This window comes from Vulpes vulpes, chromosome 6, assembly GCF_048418805.1.
Source record: "Vulpes vulpes isolate BD-2025 chromosome 6, VulVul3, whole genome shotgun sequence".
NCBI lineage: Eukaryota > Metazoa > Chordata > Mammalia > Carnivora > Canidae > Vulpes > Vulpes vulpes.
The window spans coordinates 99,059,670-99,082,459 of NC_132785.1; the positions used below are offsets into that span (position 1 = coordinate 99,059,670).

At 39.4% G+C, this 22,790-nt stretch overlaps 1 protein-coding gene across 12 annotated transcripts in view; it reads left to right on the forward strand.

Moving 5' to 3' along the window:
- Window positions 1–22,790, forward strand: part of SYNE2 (spectrin repeat containing nuclear envelope protein 2) — a 321,249-nt gene that overhangs the window by 228,379 nt on the left and 70,080 nt on the right. For all 12 annotated transcript variants that reach the window (XM_072762565.1, XM_072762566.1, XM_072762568.1 and 9 more), the window contains 17 exons: window positions 29–259; window positions 4,068–4,250; window positions 5,255–5,383; window positions 6,107–6,228; window positions 6,379–6,520; window positions 7,923–8,054; window positions 9,619–9,771; window positions 9,895–10,104; window positions 11,470–11,571; window positions 12,516–12,635; window positions 12,777–12,977; window positions 14,283–14,456; window positions 15,918–16,049; window positions 19,542–19,738; window positions 20,698–20,830; window positions 21,799–21,981; window positions 22,398–22,544. In XM_072762565.1, coding sequence (XP_072618666.1) covers window positions 29–259; window positions 4,068–4,250; window positions 5,255–5,383; window positions 6,107–6,228; window positions 6,379–6,520; window positions 7,923–8,054; window positions 9,619–9,771; window positions 9,895–10,104; window positions 11,470–11,571; window positions 12,516–12,635; window positions 12,777–12,977; window positions 14,283–14,456; window positions 15,918–16,049; window positions 19,542–19,738; window positions 20,698–20,830; window positions 21,799–21,981; window positions 22,398–22,544 — 2,691 coding nt within the window. The remainder of the gene's footprint in view (window positions 1–28; window positions 260–4,067; window positions 4,251–5,254; window positions 5,384–6,106; window positions 6,229–6,378; window positions 6,521–7,922; window positions 8,055–9,618; window positions 9,772–9,894; window positions 10,105–11,469; window positions 11,572–12,515; window positions 12,636–12,776; window positions 12,978–14,282; window positions 14,457–15,917; window positions 16,050–19,541; window positions 19,739–20,697; window positions 20,831–21,798; window positions 21,982–22,397; window positions 22,545–22,790) is intronic.

The following is a 22,790-nucleotide window of genomic DNA, read 5'->3' on the forward strand; positions in this document are numbered from 1 at the left end:
TACTGGATTATCTTTGGGTTTATTTTAGGGTGCCACACCTACTGTCAAGGCTGCTGCTCTGGGCTTTTCCAACGAGCAAAGAGCTTTTGAGACCACGGTGGAGAAAGCTAGGTCCAAGCCTGCAGAAATCCTCCATGCCTGCAAGACCAAGGTGGCTGAGCTGGAGCTGTGGCTGCGCCAGGCCAACGTGGCATTCGAGCCGGAAACATTAAACGCAGACATGCAGCAGTTGGTAGAACAGCAGCTGGTAGGGTGCCAGGTAAGGCCGACGTGTTGGAGTTCATGGTTAGCCTTTTCACCAATCACCTTCCAAGACTGGGTGAATTTCTCTTAAAGCAACAGTATGTTTCCTTCTGTTACTCTGACCCTTGTATTTATCTTGGCCTCTAGTTTTTGTTCTCAGGGTAATTCTTGGAGGAGATTTATGTAAGCAGAGTATTTGGAGAGACTGGTGGTAAGAGCCCAGAATCTAGAGTCCTGATCTAGCTCTTTCATGTTAACTGTGAACTTGAGGGCGTTAGCTTTCCACCTCATTTTCCTCCTGTGGTCGGTTATCTCGGTTATCTCGTAGGACTTTGTCAGGGTTAAATGAGATAAGGTACAAGAACCAGTGTCTGGTGTATCAAGTATATAAAAAGTGCTGTAATTTGTATTCATGATAAATTGTTTGAATTTTTATTAATCGAAATGAAACTGAATATCCTGATTTTCCTAGCACAAAAGGGCTTTGCTGCCATTTTTTAAATAAAAGATTTTATTTATTTATTCATGAGAGACACAGAGAGAGGGGCAGTTTCCCCACGAGGAGCCTGATGTGGGACTCGATCCCGGGACTCTGGGATCATGACCTGAGCCAAAGGCAGTTGCTCAACCACTGAGCCACCCAGGCGTCCCGCTTTGCTGCCATTTTACTGTGAATGGTCCTACCCTTGCTTGAGGGGTGAGGGGTACTGGGGGGGGCAGGAATATATACTTCCTTGCCTTTAGTCATTTTGAGTGACATTTGCTAGCTCAGTCCAAAGGTTGGGGATCTCTGTATCCCTCCAGGGAGAAGCTAGAATGATGATATCATAGCAGCATAATTTAAGTGCCTTCCCCAAGGGTGCTTAGACCAACCTTGGCCTGATGTCTCTGCCTGATTGGCTCATTTTTCTGCTGTAGCGACAGCAAGAATGACATCCCCTCAGAGGACACCATATCACTGGCCTGGCCACAGGGAACTCCTCCCACTATAGCTCATTATGGGGTTGGGGGTGGCCCATCCTTAGTCATCCGCTTTCTCCACGCAGGCCCACAGTCTTATAATATCCAGCACCTGCCTCATGGGGTACCCAGGTACGTACCTGACCTTCCCTGGGCAGCTTCCCACTTCTGACCCCAAAAGTTAGCTTTTGATGGGGTGGGTTCACTTAAATACTGGCACTACCACTTGACCTGGCTGATGAGGCACAGGGAGTCTGGAAAAGATGTAGCATACTATATCACAGAGTTGTACTAAATTGAACCTGAGGTGTTTGAGATGTTGAGTCTCAGCCACTTAAAGCCCTCCAGGATAGATTAGGCCAATTGATTGCCTTGCTGATTGGGCAGACCTCATGCTGATTCCTTGATCACCACCAGAAACCGTGTTCTGCCAGTGCCAGGGAGGTCGATTTGGGGGCTGGCAAGGGAAAGACACAACCACAAGGTGGCAGTAGCACACAGCAAGCTTTATTTGGGCAACTTTTTGGCAGGATCTCAAGGCCTTGGGAAGTCCCTCTCTATGAGAGCCCTTCCAGAGACTGTGGCAAGAAGTGGAGGTGGGGCCACATCCTGGAAGGGGAGGAAGGCAAAGGAACTCCCAGGGGAGCAGGGAATCCAGAGGATCTTGTGTGTCTAGATGATGTCAGAGAGCTCCAAAGGGCAACAGAGGCTAGGGTTGGAGTTGTATCTTAACCATAGGGACCAGATGTGGGGTCTCACTTTCAGTTTGGTGCCAGTAGGATTTGAGCTAGTAGTCCTGGCCTGCCATGAGAAAATAAGCAACATGGAGACCAGGGCCATCTTTGGCTCACTTATATCACACCATGGTACATCCAACTTCATATTGAAACGCATAAGAAGCCTGCCAGTAGTCTGTAAAAAAATATGGATATTCCCCTGGGAAAATATCCAAAGGACAGGAGGAAACAGATCAGTCAAGAAGAAAATTTATATGGTAATTTATTATCAGAGAAGAAATGTTCAGCCTTCATTATTAAAAACATATGAATCGAAACAGCTGTTGTGTTGTTCCCATGTGACTCTGGCAAAAATTATATCATCCTGGAAAACTCTTGATCCACTGTCCTGCCTGATTGCCTCAGTGTTTTGGGAGGTCAGCTGACAACATATAAAATATCCGTTGTATTTGACCTAATAACACCATTACTTTAACTGTATCCTCTGAGAATAACCCAGAAAGGGAAGAATGTTTGTGGCAGAGTTAATTACATAGGTGAAGAACTGAAACCAGCTTACAGGCTTACCAATAAGGAAGTTACAGAATCATGGAACATCAACTTATAGCTAGTAAAGTGGGAATCGGGAAGCATGCATCTGTGGACACTTGAAAAATTAAACATAAAATAGCTAAATGGAAAAAAGGAGCACGATGTTATAGTATACTCTGTAGCCACTCTAAAATCTATGATTACATATTGTTTAAGTTTAGAAGAATCTATGGAGGTTACAGGTAGTTTGCTTAGATAGAGGAGTTATAAGAAGATATTATTTGAAAATCTGTTTTTGTTTTTTGAGATTTTTTTTTTATCTTTAAGCAATCCCTACACTCACTATGGGGCTCAAACTCACAACCTCAAGATCAAGAGTCTCATGCTCTACCGACTAAGCCAGCCAGGCATCCCTGAAAATGTTATTTTAGGGATAGTTTTTCCTAAGGTTTCTCTCAAAGAGTGTAACTTGTCCTCAGTCACACAAGTTTCAGCACAAATGCTCCCAGTACTGGAATGGGAATCTGAATGCCGCTGCTGCGTTGTGTGCCCAGCCCAGCAGATGGGAGCATTTGGATTCCAGAGCGCAAGAGAGGGCAGCCTTGATCTGTTGGGGAGGAATATGATGACGGTGACTTACAGGGAAACTGACTTCATCTAGCTGATTTATTTTTAGATCCGTGTGTAAGTTGGCCAATTGTATCAATGACTAAGTGTTTTAGGTTCCAAATTATTTCTTCTGTCATTTTCTGATATCTTGGAAGTTTATTTGACCTGAAAAAGGGAAGGAACAGATCAAGGGGAGGAACTTTCAAGGAGTTCTGTGAAGTTCTTTTCCTATTAAGACTCAACCCTTGGATTCCAGCAGGAAAAGGTTAGGAAGGTGGTCGGAGAAGGGGGTGGAATAATAGTCACCATAGACTATGTGTCAAGCACTGGCCGAAGTGCATGGACTTTTAACTCTTAACTCCTTGGAGTAACCCTAGGAGGTAAGTTCTGTTATTGTCCCATTTTACAGATGACTGAAGACACATTTGTACAAAGTAAGGTGTTTGAGTTTACCTGGCTGCTAAGGAGATCTGAATTCAGATAGTCTACTTCCTGTGTCTGTGGGTTTTTTTGTTAGTTTGTTTTTTGCTTTAGGTTTGTTTGTTTATTTATTTATTTAAGTAATCTCTACACCCAACATGGGGCTCAAACTCACTACCCTAAGATCAAGAGTCACGTGCTCTTCCAGCTGAACCAACCAGATGCCCCAGTGTCTGGGTTCTTAACCACTATGCTATGCTGGATACATCCAGCTGTATTTTCTAAAGTACTAGTACTTTTCTAGAGTACTAAATATATAGAATTCCAAAATATAGAATTTTAGATTATTTGGAGAGTGGCATCTGCAAGGTGGGGTTGCTTTCATTGTACCCCTGTCCAGAAGCTCAGGAATTATGTGGGAATTGTTTTTTTTCCCCCAAAGTCTCTTCCAATCTGTGTTTCTGAGACTTGTTACACACACACAGATAGAGTGAATCTAACTCATTTTAGAGTAAAACATTTGTTCAAGACCAAAACCATGAGTAATTAAATGATTTTGTTTCCTAGGCCATGCTAACAGACATCGAGCACAAGGTTGCCTCTCTGCTAGAGAGCTGCAAAGATCTAGGGCCAGGAGACAGTGGGGCCACTCAGCAGGAGGCTGAAGCTCTTTCCTTGAAACTAAAGACTGTGAAGTGCAATTTGGAAAAAGTCCAGATCATGCTTCAGGAGAAATACAGTGAAGACCAGGTAAAACATGGCCACGTATTGATGCGTATGGGTAGACGATACAGTAGAGCCACCAGGAAGGAATTCTGGCGGAAGTGGTAAAGCAGCTATAGAGGAATTACACTAAGTAAGAAAGAATGAAGCCTCTTAAAGCTGTGACGGATGGTTGTACTGACTCTTGTTACTGATTCCATTTTGTCTTACAGTTTTTCTTACCTAGGCTATTGTTGGTGACAGTGTAGGTTTGGCTTGGATTAGTTTGATTGGATTGATTGTTCTTGCTTGTAATAAGGTCTGAAAGATACGTTTATTCCAATTGCCTGGAAAATGAAGTTCTTAGAGAAGATTAAAATTTCACATCAGAAATATAAAACCTATTTCCAGGGTCCTTTTTGTTATACATTTACAAATATATATACTGATCAAAGTACCATACAGTTAAAGTGTTCTTGTGACTTTTAAAAATGTTCTGTGTTTATAAATACAAATACGCATCTATGAGTAGGGTCTTACTGTATGAGATTTGCATCTATACTTGGGAGATGGTGGTTCCTCCACAGAGGACTTACGTTCACAGAAATAAGATTGGCAGCAGATACATAGGCTCTGCGGTTCCCCTATTCATTCTCATATGTTCTCTCTTTTTAAAATGTTTTGGGCATAAGGGAAATCTAAATTCATAAGCGTAAAACTGTGTCTCTTTTTGGTTTGTTTGGGGTTTTTTTTTTTTGTTTTGCTTTTTTTTTTTTTTTTACTTTGTTCTTAAAACAGAAAAGCAATGCATTTCCTGGCTTTTAGTAATTCAATGGATAAATTACATTGAGGAAATAAGATGACCACATCACCAAATGTAATGGTTTTTTCAGTTGTTTTGAAATAAGTATGTGAAATCATAGTATATAATTACAGAAAATAATACAATCACTTACTTTATATAAAACTTTTCCATTATGTAATCTCATTATTAGAATGGAACTAAAGTAGGTCATTTTTTTAAGAGTCTGCCATTACAAATTTTTTTGCAGCATTCTACTACTCTAAAGAAACCTTTAGAGCATCCAAATGATCTCCAAGCAGATAACCTTTCTGAATTTGAATCGATTGTAATTGAAAGGCCACAGTTTGGCAAACAAAAAGATTTCCAGCAGCAACAGGTAATTGCAGCCTTTAACAGATATAAGGATAACTATAAAGCTTTCTGGGGCACCTGGGTGGCTCAGTGGTTGACTGTCTGCCTTTGGCTCAGGGTGTGATCCCAGAGTCCTGGGATCAAGTCCCGCATTGGGCTCCCCGGGGGGAGCCTGCTTCTCCCTCTGCCTGTGTCTCTACCTCTCTCTGTGTGTCTCTCATGAATAAATGAATAAAATCTTAAAAAAAAAAAAAAAGCTTTCTACATGCAATATTCCTTTGAACCAAGTACCGAACTGCCATTAGGGTATTTTTTCATGGGACTGGATGGACAGTGTGATGGACAGGTGCTCCCTGAGTGTTGAGCATTTGCTGTAGGAGCTGCTTTGCTTTCTTCTTCTGCAGGTGAGGATGATCTAACTGCTACTTTATTAACTTGCAACTTATTTCAAACTAAGCAGATACCTTCAGGTGAACTTACCTCTTTAACACCTCTTTCCCTATTGTTTCAAAATGTGTTGGCAAATTTTGGGGGATTTTCCATATGTGTGATATATATTGTATATATACTTGGTCATTGTGTGAATGTTTTAAGTAGATTTTTGAGAAATAAAAGTTAATAGAAACAAGCAAGCAGGAAAGGGAAATAGTAAATAATAATTTAGAAAGTGGTTCAAAATTAACAGAAGCAACCGTTGGCTACTAGTTGAAAACTTTGACTGGACCATTTGAATCTCACTCAATTATAGGTTCTGGAGTTAAAACCAATGGAACAGAAAGATTTCATCAAATTCATAGACTTTAATGCCAAGAAAATGTGGCCACCATATTGCCAACCTGATGAAAATGTAACTCAGAAATCAACTGAAAGGTAAAAACATTTTTAGAGTTGGACATTCAGCAGTTATTGGTTGGGAGAATTTAGAGCATTTCTTTTTAAATCACTCGTAAAACATTGTCTGAATGTGATAAAATTTTTGTATGTGTATTATTCTGTGCACTTTTTCTTTTCCCTTAACAGCATGAGGGCATCCAGCCTTGAAAACTGTGCTCCAGGCTCAGGCTTGTCAACTCAGGATGAAAGTGGGGATAAGTGGCAATATTTACATCATGAACTCTCATCAAAAATCGGGCTACCACCACCCAAGCAGGTGCAGCCTCAGGTCAGTGTGTGCCTGCACACAATGTAAATAATACATAAACATGTTTATCTTTGAAAATGCCACAAACATTCATTAAAGACATATATATGTTCTGTATTATGTAGCAGTTTATTTTCAGGAAGCAAAGATGCCAAGTGGGTATTTCATTTGACGCTTTTTTGCCCTCCTGGATATCTGCAGTAAGTGCCATGCCTTTGTGCTTCTGTGGCACCATGGGCTTCCCTAATCACAGCTCTTAAAATACTGGGAGCCTGTTTACTTGTGTGTGTTCCCCGTTAGGCGATATGGGAAGAAAGACCATGTCTCCCTGGTTCACATTTGATTGCCTGGCACAGTACCTAAAACACTATCAAGTCTCAGTTTTGATATGTTGAATGAATAAATTAGGAATGAGTAATAAATGTTTACAAAAACAGTTTAAAAATGATACAATGCAATATTAGTGTTCATTCATTCATTTATCAAAAGATTATTTGGAATCTGTGGTGTGCCAGCCCCTGTTCCAATGGTACCTGTATTCCACCAACACACTCTATTACTGCCATTATAGGTTTTATTCATACTGTCCCAGCAACTGCAGGATTTCTCTCTCAACAAGGAGCCCATGAGCAGAATAGCACTATTGCTCACAACAGTCAAGCTTCTGCCTTCAGCTTTGTATTCAACCTGCCTGGGCACCTTTTTCCCAGTTCTCCAGTCTGGTGGAAACTTTTCAGCTTTACTCTGCCAAGGACCTTATTTGACCTATTAATGTTGAATTAAACTCATTGATAGGGCTTTGGTCTTGGTTTCTCCTTGTCATACACACTGTAGCATGTATATTGTTCTCTTTCCAACAGTAGAATACCATCAGGAGTTCTTTTCTCCAAGCAGAGTCAGATACCACCTCACCTGGTTGCTTTGTATTTACTAGGTTTACAATTTGAAAAAGGGATTAACTCTGAATCTTTCTCTCATCTGAAGTCACAGTGAATTTTTACTACCTATTTAGCTTTCCAGTATCAAATCAAGATGCAAATCTGTCCCTGGAGGTGACTGTCTATTCTAAGATTTGGTTATATACCAGGGGCCTACCAATAAATGAGAAGCAAAATAGCTAGCCTCATAACATAAATGGTATTGCTACTAAATTGAAAGATTAATGATTTTACTCTATTTCTCAAGTTATGGCTTATTTTCCCTCATTTTGATATTAAAGGGACCTGCAGGTGTCTAAATAAAACTTTTCATGACCCTTCAAAACTGTCCACAATATTTAAAATTTAACTATGTTTACTGACAAGTGACATGATAGCAAAAACACCAAGAAGGTAACACATTAACACATGAAGGCATTTTTGCTATTTTACATTAACATTACCAGGATCTCAAATTATAATAAGGCTTCCCTTTTTTCATATAGGTTGCGACAAATATGAGTGTTCTACCCAATGTGAGCATGTATAACTTTAGATACCCAACAACTGAAGAATTGAAAACATATACCACACAACTTGAAGACCTGCGTCAAGAAGCAAATAATCTGCAGACTCAGGTAGCAATAACACGTTACAAATTTTCTTCATTGCAGTATCAAAAAAGAAGGAAATGTGACATTGTGTATTAGTCATAATTGTCTTTACTGAATAAATAGTAGAATACATAATGGAATAGGTCTTAGAATTGCAAATAGAATTTATCTCATTTGCCAACTCTGGTGAGTTTGGTAGTGGCTGCCTAGAGCACCATGTGCAAAGGCTTCTGAACCCACATCTAGAGTTGGCAGGGACAAAGATCATTATTTTTTTGTTTTGTTTTGTTTTTTAAAGATTTATTAATTAGAGAGAGTAGGGGAAGGGGAGCAAAGGTAAAGGGACAAGTAGACTTCATGCTGAGCATGGAGCCCAACATAGACCTCGATCCCAGGAGATCATGACCTAAGCTGAAATCAAGTGTATGCTTCACCAACTGTGCCACCCAGGCACCCCAACAAGAATCATTGTTGATTAGTATTATCTGCAGTGGTCCCCTGTGATAGGAAGGGTGAGGAAGGAGGGGAGTATTGACAAGATTTCCAACCTTGAGTAGATTTAATGCCAAGATGGTATGCTGGGTAATGTTAGGAGTCTACCAGAGAAGACAATAGGAATCAGAGCCCAAATTTGGCTAATTACAGCTTTGGCATGCTTCTAAATTACTTATAGCTGGTCAAGAATTTGAGGTAAAGAAAAAGATGTGGTTTCAACAGCTTATGCTAAAACATAAGGAGATCTGTGGCTTCCAAACTAACCAGGGCACATTTGTACGAACCTAGGTGCCCCCCCCCCACTTGGAGTTCTACATTTAAGGGGGCCTTCTTTCTCACAATCAGCTCATAAATGACACTTCTAACTATCCCCTGCTCCACAGCCTATCCCTATCTTTTTTTTATTGAGCTATAACTGATATATAACATGGTATTAGTTTCAAGTGTATACCATAATGATTGGATATTTGCATGTACTGTGAAATGATTGCCGTAATAAGCCCAAACTCCATCACCACATAGAGTTATAAAATTTTTTTCTTGTGATGAGAACTTTTAAGATCTACTCTCTTAACAACTTTCCAATGTACAGTACAGTATTATTATCTATAATCACCATGCTGTGCCTACTATTCCTATCTTTAAGATATTAAACCTCTTTCCAATCAACCCCTTCAAATATATTGACTTCTTTTCCTTCTCCAGGCTTTGCTTGATTTCATTAACCCACTTTCTCCTACATTAAACTGTGGGAGGCAGGGAGCAGGGTGAAGGGGACAATATGCTTTACTTGGGACCACACTTCCACCTGGATGGCTCCATAAGCAAGTCCTTCATCTAGTGGTTTACCTTTTAATTCCATTTCAATATAGTCAACTCACTGCCTAACACTGAGTTTCTTAAACTTCTTTTTCTCAGAGTTAACATCTTAATTGTATCTATTTATTCTTCTACTTGGTTCATGAAGTGTTCTAAACAACCAGTTATAAAGAAGTGAACCATAAATTGTAAACTATAACAGAAACCAGGGAAAATTGAGGCTTGGGAAGGCAAGGAATCCTAATTTTTTTTTTCTTTTTTTCTCTTGACTCAGGAAAACATGACAGAAGACACATACATAAATTTGAATACAAAATTATTTGAGCTATTCCTGACCCTCAGTCAGTGCCTTAGCAGTGTGGAGGAGATGCTGCAGACACCTGGGCTCTCCAGAGAGGATGTCTGTGCTCAGCAGGCACACTATGAGGTGGGGAGTTTCCAGCAAGTCCATGTGGTGGCCATTGCTCAGCAGCCCACCATTTAAGCCCGAGCTGAAGCCTCTGAAGGCCAGAGTCCATTCATTGTGTCTTTCTTTCTCTCCTCTTTGCAGACACTGGCTCTTGAGTTAAAAAAACTTTACTTAGCTATGGGTGACAAGAAGGATGATCTTGTGAAAGCCATGACTTGGCCTGAGAGGAACACCAACCTGTTTCTTGAGTGTTTTAATAACCTCCAAGTCTACCTGGAGCATACCCAGGTCGCAGCTGCCTCTAGAAGCAAGTCCCTGAAAGCTGGCCTCGACTATAACCGCAGTTATCAGGTATGGGGGCTCAGTGCTTGGCCTTCTTGGGCTCTGATTTAGGTTAATTTCCATTAATTCCATTGTTCTTGGTGGCATTTGTGAATAAGGATTGCTGAGGAAAGGCTTGAGACATTCTTTTTGTGAGGGTTTTTTAGGTTAATCCTGCCGCACATGGTTGGAGACCCTTTGAAAGCGAGGTCCTTCCCAAAGTGGCCGTGTGAATTAATTAGGTTGAGCTAACACTCTATTTCTTTCCTGTGTTTTTTTTTTTTAATTTTTTTATTTATTTATGGTAGTCACACAGAGAGATAGAGAGAGACAGAGAGAGACAGAGAGAGAGGCAGAGATACAGGCAGAGGGAGAAGCAGGCTCCATGCACTGGGAGCCCGACGTGGGATCCGATCCTGGGTCTCCAGGATTGTGCCCTGGGCCAAAGGCAGGCGCTAAACCGCTGCGCCACCCAGGGATCCCTCTTTCCTGTGTTATATTTAGCCATTGGTGAGGGTTATAGGGGAGGATTTCAAGGTAATAGGGAGCCATTAAAGGTTTTGAGCAAAAGAGGAACAGTGTGTTTCAGGTAGATTTATCTGGCTCTTGTCTACTGCGGATGGGAGGAGAGACTTGAAGCAGACAGACAATTTTATAGTTTCCTAACAAGAGAAAAATACAACACCACTTATGAAGGAATCTTGCCCATAAAAGCAAACCTCAATCTGATCAAACCTCTAGAGTCAAAGTAAAATAGACCCAGCGGAAGAAGAGCATGTTAGGCAGCACAGCAGGGGGACAGCCAGCCAAACGCAGATGGTGGGAAGCTGTGTAGAATAAAAGATGTTGTTTTTCCACCATCCCACCCCAAATCCCAGAAACAAAAGATGAGAGATGCTTGGGGAGCCTGCCGATTACAAGAGACTTAACCCGCTATTAGTCCATTGCAACCTATTGGACCTCATTTAGATTCCAATTCAAACAAACCAAAAAGAAAAATTATACGCAATTAGAGAAATGTGAACCCATTCTGCCAGTTAATAGTACTAAGGAATTATTGTTGATCTGTAGTATTTTTAAAGGGAAGAATCTTTATCTTTTAAAGATACATACTGAAACTTACCTGATAATATATCTGTGATCTGTTTCAAAATAATCTGAGGGGAAGTAGACTAAGTACAGTCAAGAAAGCTCAGGGGAGTACAGAGCAGAGATGTCTGGCCACAGGTCAATAATTGTTAAAGCCAGGTGATGGTGACATAGAGATGCCTCTATTTTGGTATGTGTTTGAAACTTCTGCTGGCACAAATATTAAAGGACAAGTAAATTTTAAGAAAAGATATTGAAGGCCTAAATGACGTTCTTACTGTTTCCTGAATTTATCTTCTTATACAGAATGAAATAAAGCGATTATACGATCAACTTACTAAGAACAAAACATCTTTACAACAGTCTTTGAATGAAATTAGTGGCCAGAGTATTGATGAACAGCTTCAGGTAATCAAATCAAAATTATTAAACTGATCTAACCTTGGACTAAAGAGTTTTGTGCAGAAGCTGTGCTTCTGAACCACTTCCCTTTGTGAGCAGTGGCAAGGCTTAAGTAAATAAATAAAGGTGAAAACTATTTATGTTGACCTTTAAAAATAATTCGTTAAGTAGTTCTTTCTTTATGAAGAGTAAATTAAACCAACACAAGACCACTGTTACCTATCAATGGGGGCAAAAATATAAGTCTGTGCAGCGTCAGTGATGGTGCTGGGAAAGGAAACCCTCCTTCTCTCAGAAGGGCTGGTGATTTGTCCAGAGTCTTTGGATCATTTGATTATATATAAATCAGAATTCCATGTGTAAATGCTCTTCCACCCACAGCAGTTTCGCTTCATTCATTTATTCAAGTATTCATTGAAGACCTACTATATTCAGACACTGCTCTAGGGGTTGGACTTAATGCTTATCCTAAGAAAGACAAGTGCAAAGAGATAAATATGTATATAAACATTCAAGAATGGACCTAGTAGCACTCCTTGAATTAAAACCCTTAAGTAGCCCAAAGACCATTTAAAGCAGACTGTTACAAAAGCAGTAGGTGGCCTTACGATGGCATACCATATGTCTGATTAAAAGGAGTCAGGTGTTTGTACTGATTAGAAGAGCAGCCAACAAGCTGCTAGGTGAGGATGCAGACTACAGGGCAGATTGATTTGCGCAGTGAGTGTAAGGATGTGCAGGTGTACCTCTACTGGGACATGCTTCATACAGGTTGGGACCAGACTGTCAATGCGGCTCTTTGGCAGAAGGTGGAAGTGAGAGAGGAGAAGTGGGACTTTCACTTTTCCCTACATGTTTTTCTGTAATGTTTAATTCTTTTAAAATGGATCTACACACCTCTCTGATTTATTAAAGGATTTTATACTGTTTTGCATCATCTCTCACTTTAGAAAGCCGATGCATATACAGTGGAGCTGCAGAACTCTGAGAGCCGAGTGGCAAAACTAAGAGACGAAGGGGAGAGGCTTCATTTACCATATGCTTTATTGCAAGAGGTTTACAAATTAGAGGTATGTTTGAGCAGAAAACATTCTATCAGGGAATTACTCTGATTATAAGGAGTAAGACTTTCTTCTTCCATGAAGAGAGTTTAGATTCATTCTCTATTTGGATTATTTTCATGATTAGATAAATATGCTTTTTCTTTTCAGGATGTACTTGACAGTATGTGGGGAATCCTGAGAGCCAGGTACACAGAACTCAGCAGCCCTTGCATCACTGAAAGGCAGGAAAATGCTCTGTTGACAGGCATGGTGGAACTAGTGGATATCGGAAAGGAAAAGCTTGCTCATGACCACTTACAACAGGCCAAAAGTAAAGTTGCCTTACAGGCTCAAATACAAAATCACAAGGTAAGACACATGGGTCAGTTTACGTTTTCATAGACTTTAAGTCTTTCTGACTTAAACTGAGAACATCCATTTTCTTCCTTTGAGAAATATACATTGTTCATTCATTCATTCATTGTTTTAACAAACATCAATTAGAGGGTTCACAATATACCAGGAACCCTGCTAACCTCTAAGAATATGATTATGAGTGAAACAGACAGTTTCTTACATTCATGGAGCTTTCAGTTGAAAAAGACACATTTATGAAGGAGTCCTTCAAACAAATTTAAAATTAAAATTGAAATACACGCTTTCAGAGCATTTAAGAGGGGAAATTGAATTCAGGAGATTAGGAAAGGCTTTCCTGAGAACTGAGACCATAAGAAATATCTATACCTCAATACATGAATATATAACTAGTGTAATGCTACAATAAATCTTTCATTTTCCATTCATTTTATTAAACAAAAACCTCATGATCACCAACTAAAGACCTAGAGTAATTTAAGTGCTGATGTAAAACAATGTGTAAGATAGTTCCTACCTATAACAAGCAGAAGTCTAGGCTTGTGATGAGTAGACCTGGGGAAAAGGAGAGAATATTATGAATATCTATAGTGTGTCGGGACCTATGCTGGATGTTATTCTAAATCTTCTATGTGTCCTTTTCAAGGAAATAGGAGAAGGGATTTCTATATCAAGTTCCTCCAAACAATTAGAAGGGGCAGCTGACTATAAATGGAGGATGAAGGAAAGCCTTCCTGTGTAAAGGTTCTAAAAGTGTTATTCTGAGAGCTTTTACGTCCCAGGATCCCAGTAGACCCTGTCAACAAATTCCCTTTATTTAGCCATTTTACTGAGTAGAAAATCAGGCCAGGCTATGGAAACCTCTAGCTGTTCCATGTGTGGACTTCTCCAGGCTCACACATCTATCCATTCATGTTATGGTCTTGAAATAAATCAGCCATGTATCTACGTTTCTGTAAAGTTTCTTAAAACTCAGAGTCACCGATCGACGAAGATCTCACTGGAAATTGAAATTGATAATATTTGCTGTTTTACATGGACTGTTCTGTGGAAAATGTTTTCTTAGGATGATTTTTCTTTATGATTTCTTTATGATTCTTTAAAATGCCTGTAGTGTTAAAGACTAAGGGGAACGCAGTCAATTTTCTTTTTCTTTCCTCTTATGTTTGACTCTACATGGCTGTCCTGGGAGTTGGGATTAAAAAGCAAAGATAACTGTATAAAAAGTGGAAGTAACTTGGTTTATAAGTTTTCACAGTATGGAAATAAATAAATATTAAAACCTTGTCCATTTTACAGCTTTTTTTCCAGAAACTTGTTGCTGACATGCTGTTGATCCAAACATATTCCAACAAAATGCTTCCTTCTTTATTGCAAAAGAAAGAAACATTCTGGGCAGAACAAATAAAAGAGATTAAATCACTGGAGGAAAGGTCACACCAGTGTGGAATAAAGCTGCAGAGTTTGCTACAGGTATTTATTTGGTTTACATAAACTTTGTACTTAAGCCTGGAATTCCGGATTTTTGAACACCGCCTTCCAGGTATCCAGAAGCATCTTTTTATCATTAGCAGTTGTTGATTGGGAGCCAACACTGAGGAATGTGGAAGCCTGTTCTAGCTCTCACTGCTACTCCCCGAGTGAAATATTTGCTGAGATTTCTCATCCATAAATTAGGGAACAGCACAGCATCTTTCCACCTTCTAGGTTTGTGTGCAAATAAACAAACTTGAGGGCACTTTAAGATCCTCAATGAGGTCATTTGCAGGAAATAGTCAGTGGTTCAGAAATGGTACTTCCCTGAAGAGGACAGGCCCAGATGTTCTGTTGCTGAAGTGGACTCCTGATCGTCTTATCCCAATTCAAAGAAAAAAAATTCAGTTTGCAAAAAGTTCCTTCTCAGTTTTAAGGTTTTCACTTTTAACTTAAACACAGTGGATGTTAGCACTTAAAGGAAATAATCAAAAAGCAAGGAAATATGCAGCTTTATAATGTGATGATCTTATTTTATGCTTAATGAAATTAATTTTCTGGTTAGCTTGTCAAATTGATATTTATACTAATATTTCATGGTATTAAAAGAAGAGAAGAGCCCTTCTGAGCCCAAAGAGTGCCCCTAATAGCCACTACTTCAGTAGATAAGAGAATTAATAAGAGGGTTATTTTTCCAACAGATAATTTTTAGTGTCTGTAAGTCAGTTCTGTAGTGTGCTGAGATCCTAGTGGTGGGATTTTCTTTTTTAAGATTTTGTTTATTCATGAGATGCACAGAGGCAGAGACATATATAAGCAGAGGGAGAAGCAGGCTCCTCTTGGGGAGCCTGATGCAGGCAGGACTCAATCCCAGATCCCCAGGATAATGATCTGAGCTGAAGGCAGAAGCTCAACCACTGAGCCAGCCAGGTGCCCCTAGTGGTGGGATTCTATAGACACGGAGAGACCTGGAACAAGGCAAGACTCAGGCTAAAGAATTCCTAGTAAGGAAATAGTACTTCCTTGATGAAGTGTAAGCCCACATTCCTCCAATGGGGGAATTATGCACTTATAGCACAATCGGGTAACGTTCAGTGGACTGGGGATTGGAGCAGGGAGGGCAGAAGGAACCTAACAGAAGCCTCTACTGAGAAAGGCTGTAAAAGTTAGCCCCTTTTCCGAGTAAGAGGATGGTTCTCTTCTGGCTCTGAACTCTCTACAGAGGTGTGTATGCTGAGTATCCCTTTAACTTAATCATATTAGTCCCTACTCAATTTGATGAGACAAGCATAAAACACTACTGCCAACTGGATAGTTCAAAACATTCTCCACAGTGACAATGGAATTGCTTTCCATCGGTGCTTTAACTTTCTATGGTCTCAGAGTTCATTTTTAGTCTTATGATTAATTTTGTCATACTGGAAGAGGGCTCCCACTGATTTTATGTTCTTGATTCTCTAGAAATGGGAAGAATTTGATGAAAACTATACATCTCTCGAAAAGGATCTGGAAATTCTGGTATCAACATTGCCCTCCGTGAGTTTGGTGGAAGAGACAGAGGAAAGATTAGTGGAAAGGATTTCATTTTACCAGGTAATTTTGCTCCTGTTGAATCCATCAGAGGCACACACCATCCATAGCACTCTGTTTTTCTTTGCTTTGACTAAATTGCCCATCTTTGAAGGTAAATAGTTTGAATTGAAGTTCATCACACAACTCGCTATTAGGTGTATTCAGGGAACCTTTAGGTTTGATTTTTGGGCTGCTCTGCGTAGCCACAGGTCTTATGTTGGGGTCAAGGTCCTGGATTTGAGTCCTGGCTCTCATCTGTCATTTATGTCACCTTTTTGTCTCTGAGTCTCTGTTTCTTTATCTGTAGAATGTCGGTAATCAGGCTAGTTTCCCTGTCTCAGGAGGTGGATGTTGGTGGGTATGGAAATGAGAGCACAAGCAAGGGGAATGGCAGGCAGAAGAGAAGCAGGCTCCCCACTGAGCAAGGGGCCCCATTGGGACTCGATCCCAGGACCCTAGGATCATGACCTGAGCTGAAGGTAGATGTTTAATGTCTGAGCCACCTCAGCATCCCAGAAAGAACTTTTTACACCATGGGCCACCAAACCTATGTTTGGTTTCCTTATTTCAGTGAGGCCCTGTTTGGACATAGCCTGTGAGACAGGTAATACTCTGTTACCTGTCACCAGCATTATACAAAGGCCTCAAACAAAATTTTTCTTTGCAACATTCAGTAGTATTATCATCAGAGTCTCAAAGTTTGATGCTATAGAAAAGAAAGAACCTTAAAATGGCTTTCAAGTGGCATTGAGATCATGACCAGCAGGATAAAAATTAGTTTTAAGTCTTCTCAACAAAAAGCTTAAAATACTTAGTTACAACTTTCAAATATGTAGTCAGCATCAGAGCTCTGCGGCTGGAGGTGGTTATCAAATGTCAGCTTCAAAACTTCAAAAGCAGATTTATTGCCTGAGTAGACTCTGGCATGGAAAATGAAAGCATGAAATACTTGGCAGGACCCTGCCATTCCTCAGAAGCATTTAAGCTCCTAGAAGGAACATTTACCAGGGGCAATGATGCTATAGTCATGCTATCTAGATGCCTGGAAAGGTACAATTGATCTCTTTGCCATCTTATTATATTGAGCATAGCTCTAAGATAAATCTGAATCCTCTGGAGGCAGGAAGCTGCTGCTTAATTCTTTGTTAGCTTACGGATGCAGAAGTACGCTCTGAACAGCTAAGAGAATGCAATGGAAAATTGCATTTTAAACCTCATTATGTTAAGGAGCTGTTTGTACTAGCCCACCTCCTAGAAACCTGATTATTTCCCCAAAAGTGATCATGTCCCTTAAAGTGCAACTGTGACTCTGTAAATTTGACATTTTAAAAAATGAAATAATTGTTCTCAGGCTTTTAAATAAATTTGCCAACTTTAAAAGGCAGACATCTTGTAAAGCCCACCTCACCTACAGATTTCTTTAGCGCATTTGATCAGTCTCAGTCCTCTGTGTCATGGAGAGATTTGTGTGTATTTTGATCAGTGGACATCTGTAGGCCATGGAACATAGTGTCTGTGTGGCCTCTGGCATTGAACAAACCTTGTTAAATGCTGGTTCTGCACATTATAGGTTAAGTAGCCGTTGCAGTCTGATTTCTGTGTATAAAATAGTGTAACTAAAACTTCTCAGAGATACTCTAAAGATGAAGTGTCCTACACTGAAGGCTTAGAAAATTAGAACTCTTTTTTTTTAAGATTTCATTTTTTAAGTTTTTTTTTAAATTTTTATTTATTTATGATAGTCACACAGAGAGAGAGAGAGAGAGAGAGAGGCAGAGACATAGGCAGAGGGAGAAGCAGGCTCCATGCACTGGGAGCCCGACGTGGGATTCAATCCCGGGTCTCCAGGATCGCGCCCTGGGCCAAAGGTAGGCGCTAAACCACTGCGCCACCCAGGGATCCCTTAAGATTTCATTTTTTGAGGGGATCCTGGGGTGCTCAGTTGGTTGGGCGTGTGCCTTTGGTTCAGGTCATGATCCCAGCCAGAGTCCTAGGATCAAGCCCTGAGTCAGGCTCCCTGCTCAGTGGGGAGCCTGTTTCTCCCTCTCCTCCCCGCTTGTGCTCTCTCTCGCTATCTCTGTCACTATCTGTCTCTCTCTCTCAAATAAATATATAAAATCTTACCAAAAAAAAGATCTTATTTTTTGAGTAATCTCTACACCCAATGTGGGGCTCAAACTTATGCCCCCAAGATCGGGAGTCATGTGCTCTTCTGACTGAGCCAGCCATGTTCCCAGGACTTTTTTTTTAAATGCATATGGGAAATTTTATTTGCACCTACAAGGTCAAGTGGAAAGAGAAATTCAGATAGGAATGGTGGAAAGGGCAATAGAAGTAAAATTCTTTAATACTTTTTCAAAGGCTTAAGTTAATTAGAAAATAGGAAAGGTTGTATTTTGATCAGAATTTATTTTTTCAGCTTAAATTTAAATAGCTGTCAGGTTAAGTGTCATTAGTTGAACCTAGCGGTAGAAGGTAATTCCTTTTAGACAGAGTTCTCTTCAGGGGGTCATTGTATTGCAGTTTTAAAGATTTTCTTTTCTTCTCATGAAGCTAGATTAGTGATGTACTGTTTTAATTTACTCTTCTAAAGTCCTCTTCCTCTCTGCCTTATGAATCCTTCCACTTAGAAGACTCTAGAAATGAATTTTTCCCTACTCTGGACCTAAGGGATGATAAAGAAATGTCTTCTTTTTCCCCTCATATTTTTTTTAAAACTTTATTTATTTAGTCATAAGAGACACAGAGAGAGAGAGAGAGGCAGAGATACAGGCAAAGGGAGAAGCAGGCTCCATGCAGGGAGCCCGACGTGGGACTCCATCCCGGGTCTCCAGGATCTTGCCCTGAGCCAAAGGCAGATGCTCAACTGCTGAGCCACCTAGGTTCCCCTTCTTATCCCCTTCAAACCTAGTTGCAATGTAAACTGCTTACAGGGGCCAGGCAGGAGAACAGAATACGGACGCTGACTGGGTCTACAGTCAGAGGGCTGGTGGGGACTGCCATCTGAGTGTCAAAGAGAATAAGCCCTTCTCAAGGAGGCGTGGCTGCCCAATTCCAGCCTGTCTTGCCATGTGAGTGCATACCCAGGTTGCTTGATCTTCCAGTTTTCTCAGAGTCACAGGAAATCCTGATTTCTATGTAAAATCTCCTGATTTTCAAAATAATCTCCAGGTCACACAAAACTTCTCCACAGCTCAATGTGCCCTGTAGACTGCCAGCTTACTTTTTGCTTTCAGGTAGATCAATTCACTATCAAGTCTAAAGCCATGAATTTTTGTTTTTCTGTTTTTAAGTCTATAGAATGGAAGAAATGTGCCATAGAAATGCATTAGTCAGACACTCTCATTATGAAAAATAATCAATAAAACAAAAATCATGTTTCTTCAGCCATACTCCAAGACTCCTTGAGCGTTAAGAGAGTGTTACTCTTTCTGTAGGCTTTTGATGAAATATTGTGAATACATTGAGGGGGTTCATTTTAAATAATTCATTCCGTGACTTTTTTTTTTTAAGCAAATAAAAAGAAACATTGATGAAAAGCATGCCCGGCTTTACCAAACTCTGAATGAAGGCAAACAGCTGGTGGCATCTGTGAGCTGTCCCGAACTAGAGGGCCAGATTACAAAGCTAGAAGAGCAGTGGCTGGCTCTAAACAAAAAAATTGACCATGAACTACACAGACTACAAACACTTCTCAAGCATCTGCTCAGGTATGTTTTCTTGGGGATGGATTGTGCTCAGATTTCCATGTGGAGAAAGACCTCAGAGGGATCCTGTGATCAACCAGTTTTTACATGTGGTGTCCCTATTGTAAGGTTTTTCATCAACAATCTAAAACACTTGGGTCCCTTTTCTGGGCTAACTGGGATCTAGGGTCTCTAAGATTAGTTTGCTATACTCAGAGTAATATGTAATCAGTTCTATGAGAACTAGGAATTATGTTATAAAATTATACACATTAACCTGTATCCTGTGATGGTGCTTTTTTCTATTCTCGAAGTTTTTAAATTAAAAAATATTAATTTTAACAGAATAGTTTGAAAAAGCCTTCAGAGCTCTTCAGAGAATTTTGTTTACTGGATCTAATTTTGAACCCCTTGAGGAAGGTAGAGAAGAATATAGAACATGGAATCTCTTCATCCCTACCTCGTAGGGAACTCTCTAAACTAAAGGAGTTTAAAAGTTGTAAGAGGAGTAGCATTGCTTACATATTTTCCTTCACCTCCAATAAATGTTAGTATCTAGTCAACAACAGTTTACTAGTATATAACTTTTACAAATGCTACAAAAAGTTTTACAAACTTTTACAAATATTACAAATGTTATATTTTTACTATAAACAAATCTGTTGAGAATATTTAGTGAATAAAAATAATTGCTGTCCTTACCAATGGGTTTTTTGCATGGCTGTAATGAGAAAATGTTTTAGATTTTTAAAATGCCCATTTTGTTCTAGATTAGTCATAAGAGAGTCATAGAAGACACCAGAAGCATCAGATTTGGGGTGGGATAAAACAGTATAATCCTAAAAAAATCATGATTTTCTGAATAATAGAGCTGATCAACACAGGAAAACACATAGTAAAATGAGAAGAAAATATGCCGATGATGAATATCCTCCAAAGAGTACATTTCTAATTTTCTTTCTCTCTCACTTTGCTCTTGTTAGTTATAACAGAGATTCGGATCAGTTAACCAAATGGTTGGAATCTTCTCAGCAAACTCTGAATTACTGGAAGGAACAATCCCTCAATGTGTCTCAGGACTTGGATACAATCAGAAGCAACATAAACAACTTTTTTGTGAGTTATATTAGAATATACTCAGATAATTATTGTCAGAAATATCAGGGGGAAATGACCATGGTCAATAGTAATAGTGCCCATAATCATTTGTGGGTAAGGGATAAGACTTGGGCTAATAGTAGAGCTATCTATTTATACTGGTCATTTATATATTTAGAATAATGATAAAGCAGGTTTTTAATTGACCCTACAATATATACATAAATTTAAAACTTCCTCTAACACAGGGTATGCTTTATAAATGCAGGAAATTAACTCCCTGTCCCCCCCCCCAGTAAAAAACTTAACAGAATTATTAACTCATAAATGTTAAAGTTAATAAATACATGGTTTTAAATTTTCATACAGAACTGATATTTCTCCTAAAATGTTCTATTGTTTTGAGATTTTTCTTTTAAAAAAAAGGAATTACTTTTGTAATATAAATTTATTCCTTCCCATATTCTTTTCTCTACAATTTCATATTCTATGCCAATGATCACTCATTTTGGTGTTAAAATGTAAATATTTTAAAATATACTTGAAAACACCTGTAAATACAAAGGAAAGATTTCAAATATTTTAGTTAAAAATTACTTGCATTTAGTTTATTTAGCATGAACTTTGTGTGCTGTTTCTCTTAAAGTTGAAATGATTCATCTATTTTTTTTAAATATTAAGCCACTTAAGGGACAGGAATCCTATCTTTTGTTCCCCACCATCTGTCTACTGCCTGGAACAGTGCCTGACACTTAGTAAAAAAAAAGGTATCTGTGTGTGTGTGTGTGTGTGTGTGTATGCAGGAGCATGTGTGTGCACACATATACTTATGAACATACACACATAGATACACATACAAACATTTGTGACTTGAATTGAGTTCAGTGATTTAGTTTTGGACTCTAATCAGTTAATTCTGACTCTTTGGTATTCTTTGCTGTTTTCAAGTTTTTAACATTTCTAAATGATCCAACTGCTACCTCTAGGAGTTTTCAAAGGAACTTGATGACAAATCCTCCTTGAAGACCGCAGTTGTAAGTACCGGGAGCCAGCTTCTTCATCTGAAAGAAGCCGATACGGCCACGCTGAGAGCTTCTTTAGCACAGTTTGAACAAAAATGGACAATGCTCATAACTCAGCTTCCAGATATTCAAGAAAAACTTCACCAGGTAGGTATTTAAAGATGCAGCATTCGAATTAGCATTCACTTGTTAGCTCACAACTCCTTTAAAATTATTTCTCTGACTCAATAATTTTCATTGACACTACCTATTTTTCTCTGGCACCACTGAATATAGGTCTTAATTACTGGACTCTCCTCTAGTAGGATCTTTCTTAACAGAGAAATCAGGCTTAATTACTTTATTTCCCAGTTTATCTGCATCACTGTGTTAGTTTATGTGAAGGTCATTGTCATTGTTTTGGGGTCACTTATTCTAAGCTTGAATGCTGGGTTTGTTTTTGTGAGTCACCTGCATAATTATGTAGCAAGACCTTTTATCAAACCAGGTATCATCTCTAGTGGATGCCCTGATTCACTTTGTCAACGGCAGGTAATTAAATGGAAATCATTTTGTCCTTGCAGCTTCAGATGGAGAAATTGCCATCTCGTAAAGCAATCATGGAAATGATTAGCTGGATGAACAATGTGGAACATCAAACTTCAGATGAAGACCCTGAGTGCTCACTGAGTTCTGCATCTCAAGTGAAAAGTCTTCTTCAGAAGTACAAGGTAATCAAATAGAGCCAGAAGCCTTTTCATTAAATAAGAAGGCAAGTCGGTCGGAAGGGAAATATAGAACAAAGAGACATGTAGGATGTGATTTAGAAAAACCAATTCCAGAGGCAAGGAGTGGGGTGTTTGGTGATTTTAGGCAGATGTTAGTATACTTGTTCTTCTTCTGCCTGGTTTCTTTTGGTAGCTTCCATCAATCACCATAGGACAGAATCCAAGCTTTTAGTGGCTCTGGCCCCTCAT